This window comes from Erinaceus europaeus, chromosome 9 (assembly GCF_950295315.1).
Source record: "Erinaceus europaeus chromosome 9, mEriEur2.1, whole genome shotgun sequence".
NCBI classification, from domain to species: Eukaryota; Metazoa; Chordata; class Mammalia; order Eulipotyphla; family Erinaceidae; genus Erinaceus; species Erinaceus europaeus.
The window spans coordinates 122,869,421-122,892,386 of NC_080170.1; the positions used below are offsets into that span (position 1 = coordinate 122,869,421).

The following is a 22,966-nucleotide window of genomic DNA, read 5'->3' on the forward strand; positions in this document are numbered from 1 at the left end:
CCCTGGCACTTTCTGTGGGACCTGACTTGCACACATACCCCACATCCCCTGCCCCAGTCCTTCCTAGTTCCGCGGTCAGATTCCAAGGACTTGCTCTTCTCGTTGCTTTGTGTCTTCTTATGCCTCTCCCTCGGAACGACTCAGCATTTCTCATGGTCCTTCTGCTCAGTTTCCCTTAGTCTGACCCTCTTTCCAGTCCCACACATATTGTAGCAGATGACAAGGTGACATGTCCCGTCCTTTTTTTTTTTTTTTTTGTTGACCAGAGCACTGATCAGTTCTGGCTTATGGTTCAGGGTATTGAACCTGAAACTTTGGAGGCTCAGGCTTGAGAGACTCTCTGTATAACCATTGTGCTTTCTCTCCCCACTCAGTTTCATCAATTTTCACAGCCAAGTAGTATTCCATTGTGCAGAGAGACCACAGCGTCTCAGCCCACTCATCGGCTCCCACACACTGGCGCTGCTTCCCTCTCTGGGGCCCTGGGGTGGGGGGGGGTGGATGTAGTCGCACTATTTCCAGACAACTGTGGAGTGGTGGGGGGGTGTGTCTGAGTCCCCTCGCCCCTGCAGGTGGAGCTCACAGGTAACAGCATCTACGAGTACATCCACCCCTCGGACCACGACGAGATGACGGCCGTCCTCGCCGCCCACCAGCCACTGCATCACCACCTGCTGCAAGGTACTGGCCCATTGGCGGGGTTGGGGAGGATGTAGCAGCTCTGGGGGGAGACTCTGCCCCCCAAAAGCCCCCCATAAAGGCCCAGCACCTGCCACTGGGGGGCCTGTGTGTGTCCCCAGTTTGTGCAAAGGCTGTGCTGGGTGTTGGGTGCTGGCTAGGAAGGGGTCAAGTGAGCAGGAACATCTTTTTTAATTTTTAAAATTATTTATTTATTTATTCCCTTTTGTTGCCCTGGTTGTTTTATTGTTGTAGTTATTGTTGTTGTCGTTGTTGGATAGGACAGAGAGAAACGGAGACAGGAGGGGAAGACAGAGAGGGGGAGAGAAAGACAGACACCTGCAGACCTGCTTCACCATCTGTGAAGCGACTCCCCTGCAGGTGGGGAGCCGGGGGCTCATCCGGGATCCTTAAGCCGGTCCTTGCGCTTAACCCGCTGCGCTACCGCCTGACCCCCAGGAGCTTCTTTCTGATGCACTCTCATGGTGGGGTCCCCCAGCTCCCCCCACAGAAGCCCCAGGAACCCAGAGTTGAGCCGGGGCCCTGGGGACGCTTTCCTCCACCCCACACACACATAGCTGGAGCTTACCGGCCTTTGCTTATTTGTTCCTTTATTTACCTTTTAAAATCTTTATTTTATTTCATTTATTTATTAATAAATAAATTTATTATTTATTATTATTGACTAGAGACAGAGAAACTGAGAAGAGAGGGGGAGATAGAGAGAAAAACAGACAGCAGCCCTGCTTCACCACTCGTGAAGCTTTGCCCCTCGCTGCAGATGGGGACTAGGGGCTTGAACCCAGGTCCTTGCGCACGTAATGTGAGTGCTTAACCAGGTGCACCACCACCTGACCACCCTTTATTTACATTGTTTAATCGAGCCATTATTTTATTTGTGAGGAATAGTGGGCTACACGCTTGTAAGATGACAGAGGCTAGTTCCACGACCAAGGCCTGTGTCGTCACCTCAACCTCCCAAAGAGAAGAGGGAACCGCCAGAATTCTCACACAGTCTTAGAGACACGTGCTTGTTTTGTTTTTAAATTCTTTTATTCGAGGATTAATGGTTTAATAGTTAAATTAATAGTTAATTAATAGTCGAAAGTAAAATACAATAGTTGGCACGTGTGTGACATTTCCACATAACAATTCAACCCCCACTAGGTCCTCCTCTGCTGTCATATCGCAGGACCTGTACCCTCGCCCACCCCAGAGTTTTTTACTTTTGTTTTGTTTAATTTTTTTATATTTATTTATTTATTGTTGTCATCGTCGTTGTTGGATAGGACAAAAAGAAATGGAGAGAGGAGGGGAAGACACAGAGGGGGAGAGAAAGACAGACATCTGCAGACCTGCTTCACTACCTGTGAAGCGACTCCCCTGCAGGTGGGGAGCTAGGGCTTGAACCGGAACCCTTAGGAAGGTCCCTGTACTTCGCACCACGTGCGTGCGCTTAACCTGCTGCACTTCCACCCGATTCCCTTCTTTTGTTTTTTAAGGCAGCGCCAAGGACCAACACCAGGACTCATACAGAACACGCATGAGCTCTGCTCTGAGCCATCTCCCTGGATTTAGTTCTTATTTAATATTTTTTAAAGATTTATGTTTATGTATTTACTTTTTAATTTTTTAAATTTTTAAAATATTTATTTGTTTACTTTCCCTTTTGTTGTCCTTGTCGTTTTATTGTTGTAGTTATTATTGTTGTCGTTGTTGTTGGATAGGGCAGAGAGACATGGAGAGAGGAGGGGAAGACAGAGAGGGGGAGAGAAAGACAGACACCTGCAGACCTGCTTCACCGCCTGTGAAGCGACTCCCCTGCAGGTGGGGAGCCGGGGACTCGAACCGGGATCCTTACACCGGTCCTTGTGCTTTGCACCATCTGCGCTTAACCCGCTGCGCTACACCCAACTCCCTACTTTTTTATTTTTTATCTGAGCACTTATTTATTTCACTGCTCAGTTCTGCTGATTGTGGTGCTGGGGAACAAACCGGAGAGCTCTGATGCCTCAGGTTTGAAAATCTTTGTGCATGACTTATGCTGTGTCCCAGTCCAAATAACATTTTAATATATATATGAATCTAGAGAATTGATACACAGGAACTTGGGGAAAAAAATGAAGCAAGCAAACTGTGTCTAAGCCTGTGAGAACTCTGGTGGTTATCTCTGGTGGTGGGTTTGCTGTGGACCTATACACCTACAATCATGTAACCTACTGTTACCACAAATAAAAAAAAATAAAATATATCCATGGTTATTGCTGGGGCTTTGCACCTACAGAATTCCTCCACTCCTAGTAAATACCTCTTTCTCTCTCTTTCCCTTTCTTTCCCCCCCCCAACCCGGAGGGAGAGAGGTAGAGAGAGAGAGACAGAGAGGCCAAGAGCAAAGGAGACCCCACAGCACTGCTCCACTAATGAAGCTTCTCTTCTGCAATTGCTTCTGTGTGGTGGCTGAGGGATCGAAGCTGGGTTCTGGAACACGAGGAGTGTGTGTTCTACCCAAGGTGCCCACGCCTCCTGGTGCCTAGATTATTTACTTTACTTATCTTTCTATTTATTTATTTATTTTCCTAGAATGCTGTCCAGCTGTGGCTGAAGGTGGTGCCCGGGGTTGAACCTGAGACTTCAGAGTCTGACGCATGAATGTCTATTGCATATGTTGTTGTGCTATCTCTCCGTGCTGGTTTACATTCTTTCAAAAGATTTGTTAATCTGTTTTTCAACTCGAGGCTGGACAGACAGAGAAATTAAGGGGGAGGGGAGATAGAGAGGGAGAGAGGCAGAGAAGGTTTCACTGCCTGTAACATGTACACTTAACCAGGTAGCCACCAACTGGCTCCGTAAATAAACCTTTTAAGTGTCCATAAAATACACGTTGGGTGGTCCGGGAGGTGGCGCAGTGGCTAAGGCACTCGACTCTCAAGCATGAGGTCCTGAGTTTGATCCCTGGCAGCACATGTACCAGTGTGATATCTGGTTCTTTCTCTCTCCTCCTATCTTTCTCATGAATAAATAAATAAATTCTTTTTTTTAAAAAAATACACGTTGGGACTCTTGTGAGCTCCTCCTACCCCACTGGTCTTGGAGTTCAAGCCTGAGATGTAGTGACAGCCCTAAAGAAACAAGATGGCTTTGGAAAGGTGGAAAGGGGGGGCCCAGCTCTGACCTGTCCCCATAGCCAGGGGCATACAGACACGGAGTATGCACCCCGATTCCTTGCCCAGCGTCTGTTCCATGTGTGAGCCGGCCCCCACTATTGTGGGGGTACTTGTGCAGGAAAGGGTTACTACCCAAACTGTGTAGTTAAGAAGTGGGGGATGTTAACGTCTGTTGTTGTTGTAATTAGAATTATTTTCACGAGGACAGACCAGAGTATTGCTTGGCTGTGGCATAGGGCGTTGCTGGGGACTGAACCTGGGGGCATCTAGCATACAAGTCCTGTGCTCTACCACTGAGCTCTCTCCCTGGCCCTGTGCGATGCTTTTAGCCATGAGCATTTAGCCGCCATGCTGAGCTGGGCATGGTGAGATGGGCCACCATGTTAGAAGGGAACCCTGTGCCCACAGAGCCCAGCCCACCGCACAGGACTCTGGGTAAACATGGCCACCTCTACAACTGGAGGGCCTGGGGCAATTTCAGGTGCTCTCTTTCCTTGCCCTGGGGGTAGGAGGTCTCAGGAAAGGACAGAAGGCCTCGCTTGCATCCCTCACGGTCACCTTCCTTTAAAGAGTCATTTATTAACCAATGCCCAGCGGCTGCCTAGTTGGGTGAAGTGACCTGGCCCTGGCCCATAGGACACCCTGCCCTTCATGCTCAGAGGGTGAGGTCCCCCTCACAGGCGTATCTGCTTTAGAGTCATGAGGTGAAAGGTCTGTGTGAGGCCTTGGGGTCAGGCAGAGAAAGGAGGGAAGCCTGAGTTCTACACAAATGCTTTTGTGACTGAGGCACCAATGTTCCCAGGTTCGATTCCCAGCACCACCACATGCCAAAGCTGAGCAGAGCTCTGGTGAGAGAAAGAACAAGGAAAGGGGGAAGGAAGAAGGGAAGGAGGGAGAGGAGGAGGAAGGAAGGGAGGGAGGGAGGGAGGGAGGGAGGGAGGGAGGGAGGGAGGGAAGGAGGGAGGAAAGGAAAGGAAGGAGGGAAGCAGGGGGGAGACCCAGAGGGGGCTGGGAGGGTGTGGCTTTCACCCTCTCTTCTGTGTGGCTGGGCTGGCAGCTGGCAGAGAGAGGCTAGCTCCTCCCTGGATGATGATGATGATGATGAAGATGATTTTAAGGTTTTCTTTCCAGTCTGGTGATTTTGCAGGGTTTTAGAGAGTCACAAATTTCCAGGACTGTAATCTCACACCCACGCACAGTAAGTCACCACACCCTCCACCACCAGTCTGTGCCCCCCCCCCAGTTCTCCCAAAGTCCAAAAGGCAACTTAGTTACTTTTTTAAAACATATTTATTTTTAATGAGAGAGAGATAAAGAAAGAATGATAGGCAGTGATAGATAAGCAGACAGACCAGAACCCTGCTCAGTGGTGCTGGGGATTGAACCTGGGACCTTAGAGCCTCAGGCAGGAGAGTCTTTTGTAGAACCATTATGCTATCTCCTCAACCCCCACTTTTCACCCTATATTTTTATTTATTTGAGAGAGAAAGAGAAAGATATACAGAGAAAGACCAGAGCTCTGCTCAGCTCTGGTTGATGGTGGTGCTGGGGATTGAACCTGGGACTTCAGGGCCTTAGGCAGGAGAGTCTTCTTGCAGACCATGATGCTGTCTCCCCAGGCCTACTTTTTTATTAAATTGAGATGAAAAGGCAGAGAGAGAGAGAGAGATAGACAGGGAGAGGGAGCGGGAGAGGGAGAAGGGGAGGGGGAGAGGGGGAGGGGGAGGGGAGGGGGAGGGGGAGGGAGAGAGACCATGGTTCCAAAGCTTTCTTCGTGCAGTAGGGGCCAGTCTGGAACCTGGGTTACACAGACGGCAAAGCAGCGCACTATCCCATGAGCTATTTTGTTGTCCCTGGTCGCTTTTTTTCTTTTTTGCAAGTTTATCAGCTTTAGCCACCTACATCTCTCACAAGAGTGAAACACCCATCCAGCAATCAGCATTCCTCTCCATTTGCTTCTCTGAGAGACAAGCCCAGAGCTCCTCAGCTCAGCAGGACTGGGGTTCGAACCCAGGGCCCTCACCCCGCAAGTCCCGTGCTCTGTTGCTGAGCTGTCTTTCCGGCCTGGACTCACAGCCTTCCCACTGCCAGCACCCCCGGGCCCTGCTGTCTGTGGCCCCGTGAGAGCTTCTCCCCTGAAGTTGGGGCTGACAGTTCTCAGGCTCCTGCTCTCTCTGGGACCCAGCCCCCCTGGCTGTGACTGTGGTCCCCAGGGGGAGCTGGATTGGGGGAGCCCAGCCTGAAGCCCTCCCCCCCACCCCCCCGGCCCTGCTTTCAGAGTACGAGATCGAGCGCTCCTTCTTTCTGCGCATGAAGTGTGTGCTGGCCAAGAGGAACGCGGGCCTGACATGTAGCGGATACAAGGTTGGGGCAGCCGGGGGGTGGGTGGGGAAGGGGGGACATAGAGGGAGAAGGAGAGAGAGAGACACCACAGCACTGCTTCACCATCCGTGGAGCTTCCCCTGGTGCTGTCCAGGGTGCTCCACCCCATGTGGTGCCTGGGCTCCAACCCAGCCAGGACCTTGTATGTAGTGATGGCTGTGCTCTGCCAGGTGAGCTGTTTCCCAGCCCTCAGGGTGCTCTTGGCTGTGACTCAGCACCTGGTGTAAGAATATATCCTGGGGGGGGGTCTGTGGTGTGAGTCCCCCCTCCATCCCACCAAGTAGCTTGTACACCCCAGATCGCCATCTCCAGAGAGAAGCAGGTGGGCAGAAATTGAGCACCTTTCTCACCAAAGCAAGTCTTTCTTCTCTTTTTCATCCTCCCTCCCTCCCTCCCTCCCTCCCTCCCTCCCTCCCTGCCTTTCTTTCTTTCTTTCCTTCTTTTACTTTCTCTCTTTCTTTTCTGCTTCCTTTCCTTCTTCTTTAAAAAAACTATTTATTTACTGGGTAGAGACAGAGAGACCTTGAGAAGGGAGGGGGGAGGATAGAGAGGGAGAGACAGACAGACACCTGCAGCCTGACTCCACCACTGTGAATTGTCCCCCTTGCAGGTGGGGACCAGGGGCTTGAACCCAGGTCCTCATTTGTGGCAATAACCGCGTGGGCCACTGCTCAACCTCTCTTCCTTTCTTCTTTATAAGAAAGAGAAAGAGAGGGTGAAAGAGAGAGAGAGGAGAGAGAGAGAGAGAGAGAGAGAGAGAGAGAGAGAGACCACAACACCAAAGCTTCTTTCAATTCTGTAGGAACCAGGCTAGAACCTGGGTCACTCACAAGGCAATTCTTTTTCATAAAAAAATGTATGCACATATATATATATATTTTTTCACATACACACACATACACACACACACACACACACACACATTTTTCTTTTCTGGAGCCAGGTAGTGGTGCACCAGGTTAAGCACACACATTACCATGCTCAAGGGCCTTGATTTAAGGCCCCGGCCCCTACCTGCACAGGAGAAGTTTCATGAGTGTTGAAGCTGGGCTGCAGTTGTCTCTCTGTCTCTCTCCCTTTCTATCTCCCCTCCTTTCTCAATTTCTCTCTGTTTTACCTAATAGAAATAGAAAGAAAAAAAGAGGGAATGGTCTGGGAGGTGGCACAGTGGATAAAGCATTGGATTCTCAACCATGAGGTCCTGAGTTCAATCCCCGGCAGCACATGTACCAAAGTGATGTACGGCTCTTTCTCTCTCCACTCCTATCTTTCTCATGAATAAATAAATAAATAAATTCTCAAACAAAAAAAAAGAGGAGGAGGAGGAGGAGGAAAGGGGAGAAATGTCCACCAGGAACAGTGGATTCATTATGCAGGCACTTTCTTCTTCTAGCGTTTGCCCTTCTTCCGTAGCCAGTCAGCAGCGTCAGGTTGAGCCTGATGTCAAGTTTCGAGACCTCCTTTGAATCTGGAGAGGTGGCAGTCGTTGACTATGTGGGTCATAGTCTGTCTGTAGCTGCAGGGGCAGTTCGGGTCGTCTCTGGCTCCCCAGAGGTGGAACATAGCGGCGCACCGGCCATGGCACTGAGCCTTAGCAATAACCATGGTGGCAAAGAAATAATAAAAATTACTCTTCTCCTTTTCCTTCTTCTTCTTCTTCTTCCTCCTTCTCCTCTTTCGCCTTTCCTTCTCTTTGTCTTCTTTCTCCTCCTTCTCCTCTTCCTCCTCCTCCTTCCTCTTCTCTTCCTCTTCCTCCTCCTCCTTCCTCTTCTCCTCCATCTCCTCCTCCACCTTCTCCTTCCCCTTCTCCTCTTCCTTCTCCTCTGTCCCTTTCTCCTCTTCCTTCCCTTTCTTCTACTTTTCTTCCTCTTCTTCTTCCCCTTCTCCTCCTCTTTCTCTTCCTCCTCCTCTTTCTCTTCCTCCTCCTCCTCCTCCTTCCCCTCCACGCCCTCCTTCTCCTTCCCCTTCTCCTCCACCTCCTTCTTCTCTTCCTCTTCACTTCCTGTGAGTGAGAAGCGAGCCCTGAGCTCTGGCAAGAGGCAGCTTCCTTAGGAAGCTCCGTGGAGGCTGAGCCCAGCAAGTGTGTGTGTGTGTGTGTGTGTGTGTGTGTGTGTGTGTGTGTGTGTGAGAGAGAGAGAGAGAGAGAGAGAGAGAGAGAGAGGGGGTGAGCCAGACCAGGGGGGAGGGTTCCGGCAGGTTCCATGGGTGACCCCCCCAACCACGCCCCAGGTCATCCACTGCAGTGGCTACCTCAAGATCCGCCAGTACGTGCTGGACGTAGCGCTCTACGACACCTGCTACCAGATCGTGGGCCTGGTGGCCGTGGGCCAGTCCCTGCCGCCCAGCGCCATCACGGAGATCAAGCTGCATCGTAACATGTTCATGTTCCGGGCCAGCCTGGACCTCAAGCTCATCTTCCTCGACTCCAGGTAAGCCCAGCGCATGACTCCCCACTCAGAGCCCCAGAGCCCACTGGCAAGGGGCTGGAGGCCCTGACGGTGGGGTTGAGGATGGGGTCTGGGGGGGCAGGAAAGGACTGAGAGAACCATCTCAGAATAGGAGACAGAGAGAGATTGAGACGGAGAGACAGAGAGACACAATGACCTGCAGCAATAACCAGCCACTCGACGCTTCCCCCTTGAAGGTGGGGTCTGGAACCCCAGTCCTCATGCATGTCTCATGTGCTCTGCATGTCTCATGTGCTCTGCATGTCTCATGTGCCCTGCAGCTTGTGCCCCTGCCTGGCCCCTTGTCATACTCACTAAACAAAATAATGACCTGTCACCTTTTGACATCTGGATACCAGATTTATTTGCAATCTTCTGTATGATGCTTAGTGTATCTTATTCAATTTAATTTTTTTTCCAAATGCCCCATTTACACATTCTCAGCCAATGTTCTAAGCCTTTATAGTTTGATTTTCATATTATCTTTATTTTTTATCTTATTTATTTTATTTCTTTATTGGGGAATTAATGTTTTACATTCAATAGTAAATACAATAGTTTGTACATGCATAACATTACCCAGATTTCCATATAACAATACAACCCCCACTAGGTCCTCTGTCATCCTTCTTGGACCTGTATTCTCTCCACAACCCACCCCAGAGTCTTTTACTTTGGTGCAATATGCCAACTCCAGTTCAGGTTCTATTTGTGTTTTCTCTTCTGATCTTGTTTTTCAACTTCTGTCGGAGAGTGATATCATCCCATATTCATCCTTCTGTTTCTGACTTATTTCACTTAACATGATTTTTTCAAGGTCCATCCAAGATCAGCTGAAAATGGTGAAGTCACCATTTTTTACAGCTGAGTAGTATTCCATTGTGTATATATACCACAACTTGCTCAGCCACTCATCTGTTGTTAGACACCTGGGTTGCTTTCAAGTTTGGGCTATTACAAATTATGCTGCTAAGAACATATGTGTACACAGATCTTTTTGGATGGGTGTGTTGGGTTCCTTAGGATATACCCCCAGGAGAGGAATTGCAGGATCATAGGGTAGGTCCATTTCTAGCCTTCTGAGAGTTCTCCAGACTGTTCTCCACAGAGGTTGGACAAATTGACATTCCCACCAGCAGTGTAGGAGGGTTCCTTTGACCCCACACCCTCTCCAGCATTTGCTGCTGTTGCCTTTTCTGATGTGTGACATTCTCACAGGAGTGAAGTGGTATCTCATTGTTGTCTTTATATGCATTTCTCTGACCATCAAAGACTTGGAGCATTTTTTCATGTGTTTCTTGGCCTTTTGGATCTCTTCTGTGGTGAATGTTCTATCCATGTCCTCTCCCCATTTTTGGATGGGGTTATTTGTTGTCTTGTTGTTGAGTTTGGCAAGCTCTTTTTATATGTTGGTTATTAAACTCTTGTCTAATGTATGGCATGTAAAGATCTTCTCCCATTCTGTGAGGGGTCTCTTGGTTTGGGTAGTAGTTTCTTTTTCTGTGTAGAAGCTTTTTAATTTGATGCAGTCCCATAGGTTTATACTTACCTTAGTCTTCTTTGTAATTGGATTCGTTTCATTGAAGATGTCTTTAAAATTTATGCGGAAAAGAGTTCTGCCAATATTTTCCTCTAAGTATTTGATAGTTTCTGCTCCAACATCCAAGTCCTTGGTCCACTTGGAATTTACTTTTGTATTTGGTGAAATATAGTAGTTCATTTTCATTCTTCTGCATGTTTCAACCCATTGTTTCCAACACCACTTGTTGAAGAGACTCTGCTTTCCCCATTGAATAGTCTGGGCACCCTTGTCAAAGATTAGATGTCCATAGGTGTGGGGGCTTACTTCTGGGCTCTCAATTCTATTCCACTGGTAAGTGTGTCTATTCATGTTCCAGTACTAAGCAGTTTTGATGACAATGACTCTATAATACAGTTTGAGATCTGGGAGTGTGATGTCTCCCATTCTGTTCTTTCTTCTCAAGATTGTTTTGGCAATTCTAGGTCTTTTCTGGTTCCAGATAAACATTTGTAGCATTTGTTATATTCTCCTAAAAAATGTGGTTGGGATCTTGATGGGGATAGCATTAAATTTGTAGATGGCTCTGGGTAGTATACTCATTGTGATGGTGTTAATTCTTCCAACCCATGAACATGGAATATCTTTCCACTTCTTTGTGTCGTTTTCTATTTCCTTGAGTAGTGACTCATAATTTTCAGTATACAAGTCTTTCACTTCTTTGGTTACGTTTATTCCTAGATATTTTATTGGGTTTGTTGTTATAGTAAAAGGAATTGATTTCTGGATTTCAACTTCTTCTAACTTAGTGTTTGCATAAGGGAATGCCACTGACTTTTGAATGTTAATTTTATAGCCTGACACCTTACTTTATTGCCTGATGATTTCCAAAAGCTTCTTGCTGGATTCCTTAGGTTTTTCCGTGTATATTATCATGTCATCTGCAAATAGGGAAAGCTTGACTTCTTCTCTTCCAATCCGTATCCCTTTAATTCCTTGGTCCTGCCTGATTGCTATGGCAAGAACTTCCAACACTATGTTGAATAGTAATGGTGATAGTGGGCAGCCCTGTCTAGTACCTGATCTGAGGGGAAATGCTTCCAGTTTTTCACCATTGAGTATGATGTTGGCTGTAGGTCTGCTATATATAGACTCCACTATCTTCAGGGATTTTCCATCTATTCCCATTTTTTGTAGTGTTTTGATCATAAAGGGATGTTGGATTTTGTCAAAGGCTTTTTCTGCATCTATTGATATGACCATAGTGGTTTTTTGGTCTTGCTTTTATTGATGTGTTGGATCATGTTGATTGATTTACGTATATTAAACCAATCTTGCATCCCTGGGATAAACCCCACTTGATCATGATGAACAATCTTTTTAATATACTGCTGTATCCGGTTGGCTAGAATTTTGTTCAATATTTTAGCATCTATGTTCATCAGAGATATTGGTCTGTAGTTTTCTTTTTTGGTTGTGTCTCTGTCTGCTTTTGGTATCAAAGTGATGTTGGCTTCATAGAAACTAGCAGGGAGTATTCCTCTGTCTTCAATCTTCTGGAAGACTTTTAAAAGTAGAGGTACCGGGAGTTGGGCGGTAGCGCAGCGGATTAAGCACACGTGGCGCAAAGCGCAAGAACTGATATAAGGATCCCGGTTCGAGCCCCCAGCTCCCCACTTGCAGGGGAGTCCCTTCACAGGCGGTGAAGCAGGTTTGCAGGTGTCCTCTCACCCTCTTTGTCTTCCCCATTTCTATCTAACAACGATGACATCAATAATACCGACAATAACTATACCAATAATAAAAAAACAAGGTCAACAAAAGGGAAAATAAATATATATATATATATTTTTAAAGTAGAGGCACTAACTCTTCCTTGAAGGCTTTGTAGAATTTATTTGTAAAACCATCTGGTCCAGGACTTTAATTCTTGGGAAGGTTATTGATAACTGATTCTATTTCGTTGGCTGTGATGGATCTGTTCATATTATTGAGTTCCTCTTTATTTAATTTTGGAAGTTCTATCTAGGAACTCATCCATTTCTTCCAGGTTCTCTAGCTTGGTGGCATATAGTTGTTCATAGAAGCCTCGCATAATATGTGAAATTTCTTTGGTGTCTGTTGTGATACCCCCTCTTTCATTTATGATCCAATTTATTTGGGTCTTCTCCCTTTTTTGTTTTGTGGGTCTGGCTAAAGTTTTGTTGATTTTGTTCACTATTTCAAAGAACCAACATTTACTTTCGTTGATCTTTTGTATGGTTTTCTTATTTTCAATGTTATTTATTTCTGCCCTCACTTTAGTGATTTCTGTCCTTCTGCTTGCTTTAGGATTCCTGTCTTCTTCTTCTTCTTCTTCTTCTTCTTCTTCTTCTTCTTCTTCTTCTTCTTCTTCTTCTTCTTCTTCTTCTTCTAGGTCTTTAAGATGTGCAATCAGGCTGTTTATTTGTGCTTTTTCTTGTTTCCTTATGTGTACGTGTATGGCTATGAACTTTCCTCTCAGTACTGCCTTAGATGTGTCCCAAATATTTTGACAGCTTGTGTCTTCATTTTCATTGAACTCTCAAAACATTTGATTTCTTCCTTTATTTCCTCTTTGACCCAGTAGTTGTTAAGTAGTGTACTGTTGAGCTTCCACATTTTGGGACTATTATAATCTTTTGTTGATTGTTAAGTGTTAGTTTAATCCCACTGTGGTCTGAGAAGATGCTTGGAATGATTTCAATGCTCTTGAATTGACTGATGCTGTCTTTATGGCCTAACATATGGTCTATCCTTGAGAATGACCCATGTAGACTTCAGTAAAATATATATTCCAGTTTCTTGGGATGAATGACTCTGAAAATGTCCGATAGTTCTAGTTTATCTATCGCCTCATTTAGCTCCCTCATGTCTTTATTGATTTTCTGCCTGGAAGATCTGTCAAGTTGAGAGAGTGGGGTGTTGAAGTCCCCTTACTAGGACTGTGTTGCTGTTAATATATTGCTGGAGCTCTTTCAGTAGATGTTTGATGTATTTAGATGGCTTTTCATTGGGTGCATAGATGTTAATAATTATTAAGTCCTCTTGACTGACTGATCCTCTGAGCATTAAGTAGTGTCCATCCCTATCTTTTTTAATTTTATTGATTTTAAAGTCTATCGTGTCAGATATGAGAACAGCTGTTGACATTTATTGATATCAAAGATTGAAGATATATTAATGCCATTCTTATAGAGTCTTAGAGTGTTTTGATATATGGCATATTTATGGTGGTCTGACTGTTTATAGGAGACCTTTTAGAACTTCTTTCAGAGTAGGCTTGGTGATAGTTTTACTCTTGCAGCCTTCAGGACCCTTTTTTAAAAATTTTTAAAAATTTATTTATTTTCCCTTTTGTTGCCCTTGTTCTTTTTCATTGTTGTTGTAGTTGTTACTGATGTTGTTGTTGTTGTATAGGACAGAGAGAAATGTAGAGAGGAGGGGAAGACAGAGGGGGGAGAGAAAGATAGACACCTGCAGACCTGCTTCACCACCTGTGAAGCGACTCCCCTACAGGTGGGGAGCTGAGGGCTCAAACCTGGATCCTTTTGCCGGTCCTTGAGCTTTGCGCCACATGCGCTTAACCTGCTGCACTACTGCCCGACTCCCCAGGATCCTTTCTTTATCCTTATTCCTTTGCATTCTCAATACAATGTGTCTTGGTCTCTTTAAGTCTGGGTTAATTCTGTTTGGGACCCTCTGGGCCTCTTGAACCTTTATGTCTTTTATGTTGTCTAGACTAGAGAAGTTCTCAGCTATTATGTCCTGAAGAATGTTTTCTTCTTCCTTCTCTTTCTCTCTCTGGTAAGCCAATAATGCGTATATTATTTCTTTTGAAGTCATCCCATAGGTGTCTGTTGTTTTCAGTATCTCTTAATCTCTTTTTGAGATCTCTTACTTCTTTTTTAGTTGTCTCTATCTCTAATTCATCCTCAATCTTGCTAATTCTGTTTTCAGCCTCATTTATTCTATTCTCTCTGTTTTCTGGAGTTCATCTATTTTGTTACCCTGTTCTGATACTGTTTTAGCTTGTTCAACTAGTTGTGTTCTTAGCTCAGCTATTTCATCTTTCAGAAATCTAATAACCTTGAGATAATTAGTGTTTTCTTCCAGAGTCTCATTTGTTGTTTCTGCATTTCTGATGACAATTCTTTCATACCCTTTACTCACTCCTGTGATTATTTCCTTAACTAGTGTTTGGATGTTGACTTCATTATTTTGTGCTTCAACCTTTGTGGGGATTTTAACTGGACTCTTGTCCTGGTTCATTTCTCCAATATTTCTTCTTGTTGGTTTAACCATTTTATATATTATGTTATGAGGCCCCTCTCTCAGTACTTTTCAAATTAATGATCACTCTTGCCTGGGTTGACTTGTGTCTAAGTAAGGTAATTAAAGGGTTCACAGTTGTGAAAATTGATAGTTGTTTCAATATTATTTTAATCCCTGAGTTGGAGCTCAGTGGCTTAAAAGCCTCTTTTGTTCTTTTTCTTCCCTGTAGGCTATGGGAGCCTGAGGGCTTTTAAACTATAAGTAGGCTTTTAGCTTAATCACTGACTCATGACCTAGAGATAAAGCAGGGTGTGGCAGAGATAATCCTGTGGTTATGCAAAGGGACTCTCACAGCCCCACTGCTAGGCCACCGAGGTAGAGATCTTCTCCTGAGTTTCCTGGTTAGTTCTCTGTCCCCTGGTGTCAGCCCAGAGCCTCCCTGCCACTGCTCCAGATTCTGAGGGCAGCAGCAATAAAGATTCACAGTTGCATTTGGTGAGTCTCAGGGGAGTCCTTTCCTCCCTTCAGCATCTTTTTGTTGGTGAAACAGACTGGAGGTGGTGTCTCAACTGGTAAACTGCAGGACTGTTACCAGCCACTTAATCTCTCCCTAGGCGCCTCTCTGTCCACAAGCCACACGTGTTTGCACTCACCAGTGAGTTGGTGGCTTTCTGAAGTCGTTCTCATTCTGCCTTGTTGTGGTCCCAGGTGGTCTCTTTTGGTTTTCCTAGTTGACCCAGGAGAGGAGAGGAGAGGAGAGGAGAGAAACACAGCTGCTGCTTCTCCATAGCCTCGCCTCCGGAAGTTGATTTTTATTTTATTTTATTTTGCTTCCACGGTTATCACTGGAGCTCGGTGCCTGCACTACAAATCCACTGCTCCTGTAGGCCATTTTTTCCATTTTGCTGCCCTTGTTTTTATTATTATTATTATTGCTGTTGGATAGGACAGAGAGAGGAGAAGAAGACAGGGGAAAAGAATGATAGATACCTGTAGACCTGATTCACCACTTGTGAAGAGACCCCCTTGCAGGTAGGGAGCCCAGGGATTGAACCTGGATCCTTCTGCCCATCCTTGTGCTTCACACCATGTGGGCTTAACACACTGTGCTACTGCCCAACCCCCTGATGTTTGATTTTGAATTGATTTCTGATGCAATGAGATCATTTATTTTTGTGTGTTTAAAAAAAAAAAGAAAGGAGGAACTCGGTGGTAGTGCAGCGGATTAAGAGCACATGGCACAAAGCTCAAGGACCAGCATAAGGGTCCTGGTTTAAGCCCCCAGCTCCCCATCTGCAGGGGAGTCGCTTCACATGTGGTGGAGCAGATCTGCAGGTATCTGTCTTTCTTTCCTCCTCTCTGTCTTCCCATCCTCTCTCCATTTCTCCCTGTCCTATCCAACAACAACAACAGCTATAATAACAATAACAACCACAACATGGGCAACAAAATGGGAAAAATAGCCACCAGGAGCAGTGGATGTGAAGTGCAGGCACCGAGCCCCAGTGGTAATCCTGGAGGCAAAATAAATTAATTAATTTAATTTAATTAACTCTTTATTTAAGAGAGAGAGAGAGATATGGAGACACAGGGTCCACTCAGCTGCTGGAATTGCCACATTTAATTTTTTTGAATTCTTTTATTTTCTTCTTAGTTATTTGTTTGTGATTAATAGCAGGTTGAGGATTGTGAGATGACAGGGTCTAGTCCCACACCACACCCACCACCAAGGTTCTGTGTGCCCGCCCTCCCCCTTCCCCAAGAGGATCACCAGAGTTCCCACATCTTCCCTGTGAGGGCCTGGTGTGTAGGGCAGGGCTTCCTGGAGAAAGGCACGTGCCCACTGATACTGTGCTCCTATGCACAGGGCAGGAGCTGCAGCGCGGGATGAGCCTCATAAATATATGGCTAATCCATCCCTGATATCTACTAAAATAGAATCTAGGGGAGTCTGGCGGTGGCACAGCGGGTTAAGCGCACGTGGCACAAAGCACAAGGACCAGCAAGGATCCAGGTTCGAGCCCCCAGCTCCCCACCTGCAGGGGAGTCGCTTCACAGGCGGTGAAGCAGGTCTGCAGGTGTCTGTCTTTCTCTCCCCCTCTGTCTTCCCCTCCTCTCTCCATTTCTCTCTGTCCTATCTAACGATGACGACATCAATAACAATGATAACTACAACAGCAATGAAAACAACAAGGATAACAAAAGAGAAAATAAATAAATAGAATAGAATATATAATATATATAAAATAGAATCTACTCCAGCATAAGTGAAAACTGCAGACCAGCGTGTCACCATGAGCAAGGACCTGGGTTCGAGTCCCTGGTCATTACTGCACTGGGACACTGTGGTACTCTCTCTCTTCCTGACTCTCGTTAATGAATCAATCTGTCTCTTAACAGATTCAAAAATACATCTTTTAACAAGAAACATAGTAAAAAAAAATTGTTGTTTGTTTTTGTAACGCTGTTTCTGCTTAATAGTTCCTGGAGAATTTCTCTCCCTTTGGTCTGAGGCCACAGGCTGAGGACAGGACAACCAACAAAGGGTCGGGCAGGGTGACAGACGTCAGCCACCACACCCAAAGTCCCAGGGGGTACCGCCAGGCCTTGTCCTGCTGCCCAGCCAGCCCCACCCCAAGGGACCCCAGGCACAGCTGAACTCAGGGTCACCCCAGGTTTGGGCCACGAGGTTTTGTGGCGATTCTGGTTGAAACTATAGCCGGTGCTCTGGCTGAGCCTGGATGGGCTTGGCACTATTTGGGGTTTGGCAGCCCTTCCAGAAGGCCGCCAGACACCAGAGTTTGGGGGGAACAGTGAGGGCGTGCTGCCAGCACCCACCCACCCCCTGCCCTGGCATTTCCCCTGGTGGTAAACTGGGTCCATTTGCTTCTGCTTGTTCACACACTTGGGGCCCAGGGCCTGGCACTCTGCATCCAGGTGTCTGCTAAGCCTCTTCCATTCCCTCCCAGAACAAAGCCTGGCTTGTTTATTTTCTTTCTTTCTTTCTCTCTCTCTCTCTCTCTCTCTCTCTCTCTCTATATATATATATATATATATATATATATATATATATATATATGTATATATATATATATGTCTTTTGAATTTTATTATTGACAATATTGATTTACAAAACTATGAGATGATGTGAGGGGTGTAATTCCACACTGTTCCCACAACCAGAGTTCTGTGCCCCCATTCCCTCCAATGGAAACTGCAGTGGTTCTCCCAAGGTCACAGATATGGGTTGACTATCATTTCTTTTATTTGTTTGTTTGTTTGTTTGTTTTCCCTTTTAAAATTTTTATTTATTTATTTATTTTCCATTTTGTTGCCCTTGTTTTTTTATTGTTGTTGTAGTTATTGTTGTTGTTATTGATGATGTCATTGTTGGATAGGACAGAAAGAAATGGAGAGAGGAGGGGAAGACAGAGGGGGAGAGAAAGACAGACACCTGCAGACCTGCTTCACCGCCTGTGAAGCGACTCCCCTGCAGGTGGGGAGCCAGGGGCTCAAACTGGGGTCCTTACACCGGGTCCTTGCGCTTTGTGCCACGCACGCTTAACCTGCTGTGCTACCGCCCTGCCCCCTTGACTGTTATTTCTATAACTATCTATATTTATGTATATTTGCCCATTTTTTCTATGGTCCTCCCTCCTCTTTCTACGTCACAACTACACCTGTTACTGCTTTGAATCTCCTTTTTTTCCTCTTCTCTCTCTGGGTCCTGATGGAATTGAGATTCAGAGCCCTCTGGTCATCTTCCCCTAACAGTTCTCTCTCTTTGGGGTTATGGACCAAAATTCTTTATGAGAAGGTGGGAATCTTCTGTAATTGCTTCTCCACTGGACATGGACATTGGCAGGTAGTAACACCGCCCCAGACTGTTTCTATCTTTCCTCAGTGGGCTAGAAGCCTGGCTTTCTTTCTGGTGGTGATGTTGAGGGGGACAGGGGGACTAGATGTGTTCACTGCTCAACAACTCCAAATTGGTTTCAGGGAACAGGTGGCAGCACACCTGCTTGAGCACACAAGTTACCATGTGCAAAGTCCCGGGTTCAAATTCCTGCTCCTCACCTGCAGGGGGAAGTTTCACAAGCAGTGAAGCAGGGCTGCAGGTGTCTGTCTGTCTGTCTGTCTGTCTGTCTCTCTCTCTCTCTCCCTATGACTCTCTTCTGCCTCAATTTCTATCTCTACCAAATAAATAAATAATATATTTTAAAAGAAAAATATATTTTAAATTATTTTTAATTTAAAGAAACAATTGCTACCAAAGTTTATCACTGGGGCTCAGTGCTTGCAGAATTCACTGCTCCCATTGGTCATATTTTTATATATTTTTTATTGGGACGATTGTTGGTTTATAATAAATACAGTTGTTGGTACATGTGTAAGATTTCTCAGTTTTCTGGAAACTCTTCTCACCCCCAGCCTAGCTCCTCTTCCGCCATTGTGCACCAGGACCTGAAAGCCCCCTCCCACCTCCCAGACCTTGACTTTGGTGCAATACAAAAAAATATGGTGGTCATGTTTTTTGATAGAGGGTGAGAGACCGATAGAAACAGAGAGACACCTGCAGCACTGCTCCACTTCTTCTTCTTCTAGCATTTGCCCTTCTTCCGTAGCCAGTCAACAGCATCAGGTTGAGCCTGATGTAAAGTTTCGAGACCTCCTTTGAATCTGGAGAGGTGGCAGTCGTTGACTATGTGGGTCATTGTCTGGAGCCGCAGGGGCAGTTCGGGTCGTCTCTGGCTCCCCAGCGATGGAACATAGCGGCGCACCGGCCATGGCCTGTTCGATAGCGATTGAGGAGGGCCCGATCATAACGTGCTAGGTCAGAGCCGGGTTGACGCTTGCAGGGGTCTGTGATGAGGTGTTTGTTCTTCACCTCAGCTGACTGCCAACTCTGTTTCCAAGAGTCTGGAACAGAGAAGTTCAGTGTAGGCGTAGGAGACCAGATTGGGTGCTCCACTGCTCGCTGGTGCAGCTTCCCCTCCACAGGTGGGGACCAGGGGCTTGAACTTGTGGCTCTGTACACTGTAATGTGTGCACTCTACTGGGTGAGCTTCCTCCTGGTGCCCTAAATAAAGCATTCATGTATATGTATGTGTATGTGTATGTGTATGTGTATGTGTATGTGTATATGATGTACTATCTAGAACAGATAGATTTGCTGAGACAAAAAGTAGCATAGAAAGTTGAATGGCGGGAGTCAGGCTGTAGGGCAGTGGGTTAAGTGCAGGTGGCGCAACGCGCAAGGACTGGCATAAGGATCCCAGTTCAAGCCCCCAGCTCCCCACCTGCATTGGAGTCGCTTCACAGGCAGTGAAGCAAGTCTGCAGGTGTCTGTCTTTCTCTCCCCCTCTCTGTCTTCCCCTCCTCTCTCCATTTCTCTCTGTTCTATCCAACAACGACATCAATGATGACTACAACAATAAAACAACAAGGGCAACAAAAGGGAATAAATAATAAAAAAATATTAAAAAAAAAAAGAAAGTTGAATGGCAGGAGGGTGCCCGTTCATAGCTCACCAGTAGAGCACAAGCCTTTCTGTGCTAGGATCCTGGGTTCAAGCCTCAGCACCACACGAGAGAACCATGGAGGCCCTGGGCGACCTCCATGGCTGATAAATGCTGTGACTCTCTCCCTCTCTGGAGCCCCTTCCCCTCCTAGTCTTCTCTCTCTCTCTATCTTTCTCTCCCTCTACCTCCTCCTTGTCCTTTTTTCTTCCCCTCTTTTTTTTTAAAACATGTTTCTTTTTAAAAAAACATATATTTTTATTGTTTTTTAAACTTTACTATTTGATAGACCAGAGAGAGAAATCGAGAGGGAGATAGAGAAGGAGAGAGAAACAGAGACACCTGCAGCAATACCTCACCACTCATGAAGCTTTACCCCTGCAGGTGGGGTCAGGAGCTTGAATCTGGGTCCTTGTGAATGGTAATACGTGCACTTCACCACACAGCTACCTTCTCCTCCTCCTCCTCCTCCTCCTCTTCCTTCTCCTCGTCTACCTTCTCCTTCTTTTCTCCCCCACCCCATTCTAAAGAATCTAAAACAGAGGTGAGGAGACCACTCAGTATTGTCCATGTGTGAGGTCGTGGGCTCATTCCTCGCTGCCTTGTCAAAAAGGGTCAGGATGATGCGAAACCACAATCCAAGGGGGAGCCAGCTGCTGTCTGGACACCTGGACACCTGGACACCCTGCAGCCATCAGCCTCAACGAGAGCACCTTGTACCCAAACAACAAGGAAAACACAAAGCAGAATGTGGACTGGGAGTCAGTGTGGTGCACCAAAGTAAAGGACTCTGGGGTGGGGGAGGGTTCAGGTCCTGGAACACGATGGCAGAGGAGGACCTAGTGGGGGTTAGTGTTATGTGGAAAACCGGGAAATGTTACACAGGTACCAACGACTGTATTTTACTGTCAACTATAAACCATTAATCCTCCAATACAGAAAAAAGTTCACACAAGATGGACCCTCCCACAGCCCCCCCAAAGTGGATATATTTTTTCTCCTCCTGGCTGACAGCTTTCCCCCCCAATATCAGTATCAAATTAAATTGAGTCTTTTTATTAAAAAATAATAATCATTTTTTTTTGCATAATACCATGATAGAGGGGGCCAGGTGGTAGCACACCTGGTTGAGCACACACGTTACCGGGCACAAGGACCTGAGTTCGAGCCCCTGTTCCCCACCTGCAGTGGGGAAGCTTCATGAGTGGTGAAGCCAGGTCTGGTCTGCAGGTGTCTCTCTGTCTCTCTCCCTTTCTGTGTACCCCCTTCCACTCAATTTCTCACTGTTTCTCCAAAAATAAATACGTCAGCTAAGATATTTAAAAAGGTGTTTTTTGAAAAGTAAATAGCTACAGGATACAGACTTCAGGTGGACACCATGGAGAAACCAACATGTGTGTCCTGTTTGCCCTGAGTCTCCCACACTCCTCAGGGCCCCTTCTCTTCTGCTAACTGCGAATTGCTCTTCCAAACCGACAGTTCATTACTGTTTCATTTCATTCCTCTGTCTGGCTCTCCCCACGGACCACATATGAGTGAGCTGATCCAGCGTCTGTCTCTCTGGATCTGGCTTATTCCACTCAGAATCATCACCTCCAGTTCCATCTAAGATGTTGAAAATGCCAGGCTTTTCATTATTTTAAAAGTGATAGATAGATTGATTGATGAGAGAGAGGGAGAGAGAGGGAGCCAGAGCCTCACTCTGGCACATGGGATGCCAGGAATCGAACTCAGGACCTCATGCTTCCCAAGCAGACGTTCTCCTGTGGGTGTAGCCACCTTCTGGGCAGCAATTTTACTCTATTTTTATATATTATTATATTATATTATATTATATTATATTATATTATATTATATTATATTATATTATATTATATTATATTAATTCCCTTTTGTTGTCCTTATTGTTTTATAGTTGTAGTTATTATTGTTGTTATTGATGTCGTTGTTGTTGGATAGGTCAGAGAGAAATGGAGAGAGGAGGGGAAGACAGAGGCGGAGAGAGAAAGATAGACACCTGCTTTGCTGCCTGTGAAGCAACTCCCTTGCAGGTGGGGAGCTGGGGGCTCGAACTGGGATCCTTATGCCGGTCTTTGCGCTTTGCACCATGTGCACTTAACCCACTGCGCTACTGCCCGACTTCCCAATTTTATTTTATTTTATTTTACTTTTTACTTTATTATTATTTTTTTATTGTTGCCTCAAGGGTTATTGCTGGGGGCTCGGTGCCTGCACCATGAATCCACTGCTCCTGGCAGCTTTATTTTTTCCATTGTTGTTGTTGCTGTTACTGTTATTATTGTTGTTGTTGCTGCTGCTGCTGTTGTTGGACAGGACAGAGAGAAATTGAGAGAGATGGGAAAGACAGAGGGGGAAGAGAAAGACAGACCTGCAGACCTGCTTCATCACTTGTAAAGCGACCCCCCCCCCCGCAGGTGGGGAACCAGGGGCTCGAACCAGGATCCTTATACATGTCCTTGTGCTTAACTAGGTTAACCACCACCTGGGCCCCTATTTTATTTTATTATGGCTATTACAGATTGTGCTGCTGTGAACATAGGTGTACACAGATCTTTTTGGATGGGTATGTTTGGTTCCTTAGGATGTATCCCCAGGAGAGGAATTACATTTCGTTTTTGACAAGGGGGCTTAAACTATTAAATGGGAAAAGGACAGTCTCTTCAATAAATGGTGTTGGGAAAATTGGGTTACAACATGAAGAAGAATGAAAATGAAGTAACTACATTTCACCACATACAAAAGCCAACTCCAGGGGCCAGAGGGTAGCACACCTGGATAAATGCTCACATTATAGGGTACAAGGATGCAAGTTCAATCCCCCATCCTCACTCGCAGTGGAGAAGCTTCAGGAGTGGTGAAGCAGGGATGCAGACGTCTGTCTCTCTGTCTCTCTACCACCCTCTCCCCTCTCAATTTCTCTCTGTCTCTATCCAATAATAAATA

At 45.9% G+C, this 22,966-nt stretch overlaps 1 protein-coding gene across 1 annotated transcript in view; it reads left to right on the top strand.

Moving 5' to 3' along the window:
- Positions 1 to 22,966, top strand: part of SIM2 (SIM bHLH transcription factor 2) — a 60,787-nt gene that overhangs the window by 20,009 nt on the left and 17,812 nt on the right. Inside the window, exons 4-6 of the mRNA XM_060198696.1 lie at positions 573 to 681; positions 6,121 to 6,206; positions 8,454 to 8,653. Coding sequence (XP_060054679.1) covers positions 573 to 681; positions 6,121 to 6,206; positions 8,454 to 8,653 — 395 coding nt within the window. The remainder of the gene's footprint in view (positions 1 to 572; positions 682 to 6,120; positions 6,207 to 8,453; positions 8,654 to 22,966) is intronic.